Here is a 12,042-nt window from a genome sequence, read left to right as displayed (position 1 = left end):
AGTAATCATCATGTGATACAATGAACATCTGTGTGGAATCCTCAAACTGATACAGCTCCAATGATGAGGTTTGGGTTTTGGCAGACAATATAGAACATTTAAAAAAGACAGACAGATGTAAAAACACTTGGTCTGCTATGGCTAACATCTGGGGGAAACATAATAACTGTAATAAATTATTTTTCTGAAGACAAAACCGCAAACTGACAAACTTACCAGTAGCACAATAAGATGAAATAGCATGACAGAACCCTTTGCAGAATAACTGACCTGTGCAGTCCTTTATTAAACAGTGTTTATATGTAATTGTGTGTGTCCACACACTGGAGTACCACTGTTCCCACGGTCCCTGCACTGTGGAGAAGTGATCCTGTCAAGAGCCCAGCTCTGAGTTGAAGCATGGCAGCGAGGTTGAGGGGAGGGTCCGCAGACGGAGCCGGTTCAAGCTTGCATGGCGAGAGAATCATTTGGCAGACTTGTCAGCCGGGGCTCTGGCAGCCCTCTGCCGACACATTCCTCAAAAGGTCATATTGAATTTAACTGTTGCCCACACAAGCCGGGGTATTCAGCAGGAAGGAAGGCTGCACCCTATCATTTCTACTTAGTCCAGAGCCGAAGCATCGCCTTCAATCTTGACATCTGGTGTGACTAAGTGACAGAGTTGGACACAGGAAGGTTCACATTGATGGAGTATATATGTACCAGTGCTGCAAAAATAGACAAGCATTGTAGCTACATGTCATGTGGGTACTCATAGCACAAATAAAAAATGTATGTACTATATGTGTATAAGCTAGACTGTCAAAATATACACAGAAAAAAGAGATGTGTCAAAAAACAACACACATGGTTGTGTTGATATCATTTTGACACATGTGTAGAATTTTGCACACAATGTGTTATTTTTCTTTTCTTTTTTCCCGATGCCTCTGGATAGATTGACACAATACATGTGTCATCTGATTGGGGGAGAATAGTTTGTGTTTGATAACAAAAAAACTTGATAAAAATGTATATGATAGTACATGAAATAGCCTTAAAAATAAAAAATAATATTTATACATTAAATGAATATATAGGCCTGTGAATATATCAAGTTTAAAAGTTTAATTTTTTCGTCCACCAATGGATTCGGACGTGGTTAACACATTAAGTAATGAGTTAAAATGAAACAATTTGTGTGTTAAAATGGCTCACACATTTATTGTGTTAAATTTGACACAACATGTGTAGTCCCTAAGCACACTCACTACATGTGTTAAAATTCTGCACAACATGTGTCATTTTTGCAGTGTACAGTATATAATGATTAACTTCCATTTGTTGAACACATTTCCTACACCTATTGTCAGTAGGTTCATCATTATTCTACTACAGTTACACTGAGGAGACCAGAGAGGATTCCAGATGTTGATGTTGTTATGACACACTGGCAAAGTGAGCAACAGAATTTATAAAAAGCTAAATACAGGGCAGTTGATGAGAGCAGAGACTCTCCTGTTCTCGCTGGACTGTCAGTCTGGCCTTTCTTCGGTGAATAGACTGACACGTTTTATCAGGTGAGGACTGTGAAATGCCCCAGAGGCTCTTAATCCGGTTGAGATAAAACACCAGCACATGACTTTCTGAAGCCTACTGTTCTCATTTATTATCCAACTGGTAACGAGTCGAACGTGACTCATTAATCTGTTCAAAACAAACAAGGTGTGCTGCTTTGCATGTAAAACAATTCAGAGGTGTTTAAGCATGTAGATACTAGTTGTTTAAGTTTCATAATAATTGGCAGATCTTAAAGAGAGTGCTACTGCATATGTGAAAAAAACTTCATAAGGAGCTGTACAAAATCTGATTAATTGCCTTAAGTGATGTCATATGAGTCTGTGTCGGTTGGAGCTTAAATCTATGTGTGCCCAACAGCTGTCATTCATGATGTTACACTCCTGTTTTACAGCATCAAAAAAAATTTTGATGACAAACTTTAAACAAAAATGAACACTTTAAAATACACCAATGTGATAAGAATCACCTAAAATGACAGAAATCATCACATTTCCTTGGATTTAAAAAAAAAAAAAATGTAGGTCCCATCCGCTAAGGTGAACTGAATATGACGTATACTGCAGCCAGCCACCAGGGGGCGACTGAGATGTTTTGAGTCGTCAGGCTGATTTTTGACAAGGAAGAACTAAAAAAAGATATTTCTGCTTCTGGTGCATCCATTTTCAATGTCTATATGTCAGTGTCAATGTTACAGGAGTCTGATTAAAAATTAGGAGGTCTCTTTTAAGTTCTTTTTTGAGAGCCCTTAAAATGAGTGCTCAAAATGAACTACCATGGTGTTTGTAAGAATATTTAACATCCTCCTATCCTATAAAATACTGCTGACCAATGACCACAACCCTAACTCAATAACAATGGTGCTAGATCGCTTCATCATCAAGTAGCAGGATCCTGACAAATCAATGAACAGAGTCTTCTGTTACCTTTTATAGTCAATGATAATAGACTGCTGCTGGAAAGATCCTGAAATACATTGAAAGGAACTTTGGTAAGATAACTATTATACAGTCTGTGTTTAACACAAGCTGAAGCAATGTTCACAACATCGCTGTTTACCCCACTTGTGAATTTTAGTTGCTAACAAGTGGCTCAGTGAGACTACAGGTTGTCTGGGACAGTAAACATCACTTACGTCAAGTTTCGTTAGCATAGCCTCATTAGCTTTTAACTTCAAGCTAATGCATTTACCTTTCAAAAATAATAAAAGCGGTGTTCATTTGTGAAGATAATCTTTTGGAACAAAACCTGCAGCCTAAGTGTCATGAACTTTTGTTTGTCACAAAGCTTCTTCTTTTTTTTTTAGCATTCAATGTTGGGTGATCAGCAATTCTGAAAGCATGTATCATGGTGTTCCTTCACTCATACTATAAAATGTTACTGGCCTGTAATGTAGAACTACTGTCAATCAACACTGATTGACATTAAACAACTTGTGTGGGCGTCAAGCTACTTGATGCTTTAGAAAAGCTTTATATCCACTCTATGAATACCAAAGTCTCCCCTGAGTCCAAGGCTCCCTCAGTTGTAATAGAGTGTATTGAATTTCCCTCAGCTTCTCAGTTTAATTATCTGGCATGACCTATTGGCGGGGATCACACGCTTGAGCATAGCAATGCAGTATGCAGACAAAACTATTATGCTGATCAAGTCTTAAAAGTTCATTTCAGTGCGGAGATGGGTTTGAAAACGCAGTGACCTTCATGGCAAGGATTTGTAGCTATCCATCTACATGAAAACGTTGGCCACCGTCCAGACGTGCAACTTTTTCACCAAGTGGGTAGTACAAGGCTTGATGTTAGGCCGAACAGATGAGCAGGGCACAGTGCCACATCACTTCATATGAGCTAAATGGAAAGGAGTGGTCTTGGAGGAGGCAGCTGCCCTCTCGTCTTAGGTCAAGGAGATAAAGTTCCTCATACTAAACGTGATTGAAAATGCTCAAGACATGTCACTCAAAGTGGTTTACAATGAAGAGAAATAAGACAATATGGCAGAAGAATAAAATAGGCACATTATTGATTTTTTAATTTTTGTATTGTTCGCCACCAAATTAAAAGTAAATAGACATTTTTCTAATATGACAGTATTTAGCCACATAAAAACATCTTACTTGCTTGATATCAGACAGAATCATCAAGTAATTACAATCAAATCACCTCACCTTGTGGGGACCATGTCCACATATGACCCAGACAGAGGATACGTCCCCATAATGTCTCTATGTGATAATGTCCCCACAAAGTACACACACACACACACACACACACAATGGAACCTTTTTTAAATGTATTCCAGATATGGAATAAATAAAATAAAAACTGCAACATGTGATACATTTATGATGAGTGAGATAAGGAGGCAAACATGATGACTTTACTTTGTATGCTTAAGTAAGCTTAGGTGTTTTCCATATGCATAGTTGTCCTTGAGTGATCATTAGTATGGTTAAACATGACTAAAATGCATAACAGTGTGTCCGGATAAAACAGGTCATTTTGACCTTGCATGGACATGATTAGTTGTGATACTTGTGTGTGTGTGTGTGTGTGTGTGTGTGTGTGTGTGTGTGTGTGTGTGTGTGTGTGTGTTTGTGTTTGAGTAATATTTATGGATACGTGTGTGTTAGTGTGCGTGAATGTCAGTCTAATCATTGATACAGAGAACGTGGGTAATATGGTATACATTGTTGTTGTTCAATTTAAAGGTTCAATATTGTAAAAAATAAAAATAAAAAAGAAGAGTAACCCTCAAATAATAATTTACATTTCTTCTTTTTGTACACTTTTGTAAAATTATGGTAACAAACACTCTCTACCTTCCTATAGATAGATTTGAATGTAAATCTTGTTCTGTTTTTTGTTTTTGTTTTTTAAACAGACTAAGCTAAGGATAAAATAAAGTTTAAGTTGAATTTTACTGGCAGACCTTTTTTTCAATTTTTTTTAAAATATCGTGATTATATCATTGTCAATTCTTTTGGCCAAGATAATGTATCAAAAACCTGATTTTGTTAGAGCTCTAAATGGTAGACCCGGAAATGTAACCAATCAGAGTAGAGCCTTTTTTTCGGGAGGGGCTCTTAAAGAGACAGGCACTAAAATCGTGGAGCGATTGTGGTAAAAATGTGGAGCGTTTTACACAGATGGTGAATTCAGGTATATTCAGAAAGACAGTGTTAAAAATTTATTATTTTTGTTGTTTTCCTTTTTACATTAGCGCATGTAAACATATTCTGGTAGAAATCCAAAATAGCAGTATGAACCTAAAAATGCATATATGTCCCCTTTAAACTAATTTATCCGACAATTTACATTTAATATTAATGCAGAGTGCAAATATATTGGGTCACTGCTGGCTATGGAGTCTCTTCACTAACTACTAGAGCAAATACCTAAAGGCCATTCCACCAACTGTCGCCAGCAGAGACCTAATTTGGGCCAGCAAGAACCAATCAATCATTCGGAGTGAGCCACAGAGCAGAGCTAAAATATTAAAATCCAGAGCAAACCCCTGCAGAGAGGACACCTGTGATGGTGGCTGGTGGGCTGCTTGCAGCAAAACACACCAACTGCCCTGTTTAGTCAAACTTTCTGACACAGCGAAACACACCGAAGAGTAACAGAGAATAAAACTCAATAAACATGTTTTATATACATGGACACATCACAGCATCAGCTAGCTGCCTGTTGTCAGCAGTGCATCATTATGCAGACCTGCACAGCACTGTGAATGTAGTCTTGGCTCGGGAAAACCACTATGACTAATTCATGACAGCATGCAGTAGTACTGTTGGACAGTATACTGCAGCAGTATTATACAATACCTGGCTGTCAATTCACTTGATATCAGCTTAGATACAATAGCTCTTTCATTCAGAGTGCCAGTGAGAGTGGGCTGAGAGTGGGATGTTTCAAGGTGATTTTATTGGTCCTCCTTCTGTGTGTCAAAAGTCATATTCCTTTTAAATAATACATATCTGACAATCTCGCAGCAATATTTCCATTGCATCTGAACTACTCAAAAGATGTTTGGTTTTTTGTTGTTGTTTTTTAACTTCTGATAATATTTCCGGGCAAACTTTATTTATGTGGTACTGTCACTGATTGCATGACATTTACAAAATGAACATTGCCAAAGATAATTTCATGATTTTCAGAAAAGTTAATATCCAAAAGCAAAGCTGTAAAAGATGGTTAAAAGACATAATGACTTCTTTCCATGACATTCATTTTCCAAGCACTGCTTAAAAATGCTGTGATGACAGCGCCTCAGACATGCACTCTTTGGCAGTCCTCTACCGCCCCCTTCTGGTACTTTAATATACAGAAAGTGTCTTAAATGTTTATTTTTTTGCTCCTGCACAGACAAACTGTCTCATATTTGCGTGGAATCTGTAAAGGGCATCAGAAAAGACGTTTGAAAAATGACAGATATCACTATGACTATAAATTTACAATACAATGTCAAGAAAAAAAAGTAATAAATTAATAAAACTTGATCTGCTAAGAGCAGGGGTCGGCAACCTTTAATTACAAAAGAGCCATTGTTGGACAAAAAAAGAGAAAAAATGTCGTAATGGAACTACAAACCTTATTTTGAGCCTTGATATGAAGATAAACCAGCCTACTAACTCTAAATCAGCCAACCAAGAGTACTAATAGGTCATAATGAGCATTTATTAATTTGATTTTGTCAGAATGCAGCAAGGACCCAAGCACAAATGAGAGTCTGGACACCGAAGAAATATCTCGGGAGATTTGAAATCGAAAGCTAGCCTAACTAGTGAAACTCAAAACTAGACTCTAAGTTGGCAAAATTTAGAGGTTAAGACGTCGGGTTGTAGACTTTCGTAAGCTATGGTGCATATTTTTGTTGACTAAAGTGTTAAAACTTTTTTTTTCAGTGTCATATAAAAGATACATATGTTTTACAATTGAAGAATACAAATTGCTTTGGGCCTACACCAATGATAAAGGAAAATTAAAATGTAAATTATTTAAGGTTTCATTTAGTATGATTGTTCACAGACTCGGGGAGCCACTGCAGATGGCCTGTAGTTGCCTATCCTTGTGCTAAGGGGTTGGAATACATTTGAAAAGTCTAACTAATTTTAATGTTTTTGTCAATTTACAAGAATGTGTTAACTAAAAAAAAGATACCTCTGGTTCAGCAACATCCATTTTGATCCTTTTTCAATGTCTATCATCAATCTTACAGGAGTGTGATTAAATAATAGGTTCAGCCCTTTGTAGAGCCCTTAAAACAAGTGCTCAAAATGAACTCCGATGCTGTTAGTAGTAATATTTAACATAGCTCCTATAAATACTGTTGACCATGACCACAACTCTGACTCAATAACAATAGATCTTTTATCATCAAATAAATCATCTCAATTATATTACAAGGATGTGTTACGTACATTATTGCCTCTGCCATACAACCATTGGTGGAAGAAGTATTCCGATCCCTTACCTAAAAGTAAAGTAAAGTAAAAGTGCTGATACCACACTGTGAAATTACTTCACTACAAGTAAAAAAAAGTACAAAAGTACCAGCATCAAAAAGTACTTAAAATATCAAATGTAAAAGTACTCATTATGCAAAATGACCCATTCTAACTGTTGAATATATTCCAAATATATAATTGTATTATTTCTTTTGATGCATTTATGTAAGCAGGGTTTTATTGTTGTCTAGGTAGAACTCATTTTAACTACTTAATATACTGTTTTGTTGTTTAATTAATAAAAATGCATATTCATCTTAAATTGATCATGTTTTCATGTTAAATCTCAACCTGAAAAGTAACTCAAGGTGTCAGCTAAATGTAGTGGAGTAAAAAAGTACAATATTTACCTCTAAAATGTAGTGGAGTAGAAGTATTAAGTTATATATGTGGAAATACTCAAGTAAAATACTTGAGTAAATGTACTTAGTTACATTCCACCAATGCATACAACCATTGGATGAACTCTATGTAGCTATGAAACTTGTGCTGGAATTTTGTGATATGAATTCATGTCATGAGTTAAATTAGGATTCATCATCTGCACCTGACTGGAAAAAGTTTCCTCTCAAGGACAAACTGAATTTCTCCACTGTGAGATTAATCTTATCTTAACTATGATAATTAAGTCAGCTGTTTATCAGAAATGAATTAACAAATATAAACAAAAAGATCTTTCGAGAGACCCATACAACTTTTGGCATGTTCTGCATTTAAAACTGGATTGAAGGACACTGAAGCGGGTTTTCTTATTACGGTAACATACAGTGATGTTGCAGGCAGTAAATAAGTGATTTATTGTCAAAATTATTTCTGCTATGCCTCTTCCAAAAACTAACTTACATTATGGCTGAGGAAGAAATCCAAAGAAGGTCAATGTTCCCATGATTATTACAAAGTGGAAGTAAAAGATTGGAATAAAATAAAGGCAGACATCTTGATATTTCATCTTTAAGGAAGCAGTTCCACTTCAAATTTCTATTTCAGTCCTGGCTTATACACACACATATAAAAACGGATGGTTAAGTCTGTCTTTTGTGTACTTTTTCTATGAATGCCCTTGGTGTGTTTTTATACATTTTGGGTTATTTAGACGGTCACCAGTCTCCATGTGAGCCTGGATGTCTCTCCCCTGCCTCGCTTTAAAAGGTCTCTTTTTCTGTTACCATTCAATGTTCACTCAGATGTCCTCCAGCCTTCAAAGAGCCCTTAACCCTTTATCTCTCTCTGTTAGGTCGTAGAACCACATGAATTTGTAATATTTAGAGAAAAATGTATTAGATTAAAGTGGCAAATCTACAAGAAAAAAAGTTGCAGATTTAAGAGATTTAAAGTGGCAAATCTGTGTGAAAAAAGTCGCAGATTTACGAGAAAAAAATGAAAAAAACAACAACTTTTTTTCTTGCAGATTCAGCACTTTAAATCTCATAAATCTGCATATTTTTTTCTCGTAGATTTGCCACTTTAATCTCGTAAACTTTTTCTCAAAAAATTTTTTACACATTCTGGCAGCATGTAATATCCTCAAATATTCTCTAGGGTTGAAATTTGGAATCTGCAAGTATTTCAATGAGTGCTCTATTAAGGGTTAAAAAGTTTCCTGCTCTGAAGTATTATATTTAGATTAAACGGTTATTATGCAGCATAAGGCTTGCCACAAATTAAATATAGTTCATGCATCATGTAAGTGTTGGTTATTTACTATCTTCACATGAAAGCCTGATCTTGCTGTCATTTTATTTTCTTCCTATTTTTTATGTACTTCCCTCCCTCCCCCCCTCTTCTCTTTAGTATTCAACTGTCACCTGGTGTTGAAGCTTCCACTGTCCACAGTGATGACAATGATGATAGTCATGGTGACTACAATGATGATGATGATGATTATGATGATTATTATAGTCTCCCTATCCACCTAGTGATGAGTTTAATAATAATAATAATAATACATTGTGAGGTCACCGCTTGCACAAACTATAATTTCAGTTAAAGGGATTTGGTGTTACTCCCTCCTATTACACAAATTATTTATTTTATTAATATCGTGGGAGAAATTCCGCATTCCACATTATTTTGCCTCATTACAGGTAATACCTAGAAAGCATTGCTTGAGACTCTCTGCCAGTTGTCGCTCATTAAAATATTAAAATAATAATAATACATATTATTATTATTATTATTATTATTATTATATACACTAATATATACACACTAATGTTTGATGACATGACAAGTATCATGAACATTAATGACACTTTGAAGTAACATTAATGCCCATGATACTTGTCATGTCATGTTTCTGACAGGCTTGTGTGACTCTTATGTAGACACCTTCAAAATAAAGTGTTATCATATCTTGCTTAAGTCACAAAGGCATGTTCAAAAAATTGCCTAAGTCACATTTTATTTTGACTTAGTCATAATAAATCCGCTTAAGTCACGCACTTGACATAGGCCATTATCTTAAAGGGGTAAAATCACATGATCTGATCAACTGAGGATGTAGGCGATTTTACCATAGGTGGCCTGCGTCATGAGGAGATGATTTAGGCAAAAAAAAAAAAAAAAGACAAAAAATGACTTAGGCGATTATTTTAACAGTGTGACGATATGTAAAAAAAAAAAAAAAAAAAAAAAAAAAAGGAAAAAAGATTTGTTACTAATATTGTCATAGTAAAACAAATCTATATATTTTTTAACACTAAAATAGGTAATTAACATTAGTTGCATTGAAAACACGAGCCCAACATTTTAAACCTAAACACTTTCAATTTATGACCGAGGACCCAGATCGCCTGACGTCAAACCTACAGCTGTTGTTGATTTGCGCATGCGCTCTGTTGCAGAGGCTAGACGCCGTCTGCTTTGTTGGGACCATCGATGCTGCGACTTTCGGCGAGCCAGCTGCGAATTATAGGAGATGAGGGGCAAAGTTAACAGTATTTTCTGATTATTAGACAGCGTTAGCGTGTATTGAGCTCACAGACAGCGCTTGTGTCGCCCTGTGGACGCTTCAGACGACAGAAGCGAGGAGCCCTTGTATATAAACAAAACGCAGCGAGCTGCTTTTTAAGGTGGCACGTCAGAGACAGCTGCGAACAACAACACTCGTCTGTTCCTCGTCTGTTAAGTGAGCTAACTTCGTGTTGGTCGAGTTGCCAGCGATGGAAATCACCATACAGCTTTGTTAGGAGTTAAACTCCAAGACTTGTGCGTGCGAACATGAGAGAAGAGGACAGTTTGTTGTCAGGAAGGCAGCTCATGGCAAGTGGAAGAGGGGGTGAACATCCCTGCTGCTGCCCCTACTTGACAGAGGAGAAAGGAGCACTTGCATGCAATAAGGGTGACCTGAGGCCTCCTGGTCAGCTGTCCGCCTCTAAGTAGTACAAAATCACACTTTGGCACAATATGGAGACGGTGGGGAAATTTGAGTTCAGTCGGAAGGACCTGATAGGACATGGCGCATTTGCTGTCGTCTTTAAAGGCAGACATCGAGAGGTGAGTATTTACCTTATCTACTATATATTCTACGTTGTATATTTCTTATCAAATATATATTGTTGCAAAAAATAATGAAATAAACGGTTTGTTTGCAGTGTTAGGCGTGAATCGCATTTCATCGGGCATCGGATGTATTTGTTTTCATTGTACGGCCTTAAGAGGCCTGGGAACACGAACAGGATGTTCCTTACAATAACAGGCAGTTAAAGGATAAAATGCTGAAATACTTTTTAAATACACGCGACAGCTTTTCTTAATGCATGGATAGTCGCTTTGTGGGAGGGTTTATTTTTCGGCTGGCTCGGCAGATGATGGACGTCCATAATCCTGGTGAATTTAAATGTAGAGCAGCAGACATGTTTTGTTTCCACTAGAAAGCGCTATACTGAGACCAATAATGAACATGTTAAAACATGTCATAACATGTCCTACACCTGGAATTAATAATCTAAAATGGAAATAATATCGTCACCCTGTTAAAATAATCGCCTAACTATTTTTTTCAAGTTTTGCAGGAAATACAAAAACTTCACCAAAAGTGATGTAAAAAAGGATGGCTATTGGCATAGTAATAACACTGTGTGTAAATTATGTAACTTAAGAGAAATAAATGACTTAGGCAATTTTTGAACATGCCTTTGTGACTTAAGCAAGATATGGTAACACTTTATTTTGAAGGTGTCTACATAAGAGTCACACAAGCCTGTCAGAAACATGACATGACAAGTATCATGAGCATTAATGTTACTTCAAAGTGTCATTAATGTTTATGACACATCCCATGTCATGTTTATGACACGCTCATGTCACTCTTATGTAGAGACCTTCAAAATAAAGTGTTACCATATCTTGCTTAAGTCACAAAGGCATGTTCAAAAAATTGCCTAAGTCACATTTTATTTTGACTTAGGCATAATAAATCCGCTTAAGTCACACACTTGACATAGGCCATTATCTTAAAGGGGTAAAATCACATGATCTGATCAACTGAGGATGTAGGTGACTTTACCATTGGTGGCCGGCGTCATGAGGAGATGATTTAGACAAAAAATGACATAGGCGATTATTTTAACAGTGTGACGATATTGTGTATCTCATCTGCTGTGGCCAGTATTATACCTTATTCCCTGGTTTATTATTTGCCCCTAGGTCTTGGGGTTAATGTAGGCCTGTAGCATCTTAATTGCCCCATTAGTAAACTAGCACACACATCAATTTAATCCACACTAGAGGATATTGGCATCTTATAACTTAAATTGGAAAGCAAACATAATGTGATACACTCAAATATCCTGTAAGGTCAAAAAGCCCACTTAAAAGGAAATTGCATTGTAGGGAATGAAGTAAGTAAAAAAGACAGCTCCATAAAACTACGTCAGTAACCAGAGCTTCTGACTGATTACAGTCTCTGCAGCTGATAAGTAATCAGTACCAAATTCTTTGAGGAAAACCTCCTACCCAAAAGCATCAAGGGGGAG

At 36.5% G+C, this 12,042-nt stretch overlaps 1 protein-coding gene across 2 annotated transcripts in view; it reads left to right on the top strand.

The window, feature by feature from the left end:
* The first annotated feature begins 9,898 nt into the window (after nucleotides 1-9,898).
* The window catches only part of ulk1b (unc-51 like autophagy activating kinase 1), a 30,025-nt gene continuing 27,881 nt past the window's right edge, over nucleotides 9,899-12,042 (top strand). For both annotated transcript variants that reach the window (XM_059357857.1, XM_059357856.1), the window contains exon 1: nucleotides 9,899-10,561. In XM_059357857.1, the coding sequence (XP_059213840.1) occupies nucleotides 10,472-10,561 (90 nt within the window). In that variant the 5' untranslated portion in view covers nucleotides 9,899-10,471. The remainder of the gene's footprint in view (nucleotides 10,562-12,042) is intronic.

The sequence above is a fragment of the Centropristis striata genome, chromosome 19 (genome assembly GCF_030273125.1).
Source record: "Centropristis striata isolate RG_2023a ecotype Rhode Island chromosome 19, C.striata_1.0, whole genome shotgun sequence".
NCBI classification, from domain to species: Eukaryota; Metazoa; Chordata; class Actinopteri; order Perciformes; family Serranidae; genus Centropristis; species Centropristis striata.
This window is presented reverse-complemented; position numbering and strand designations above follow the sequence as displayed.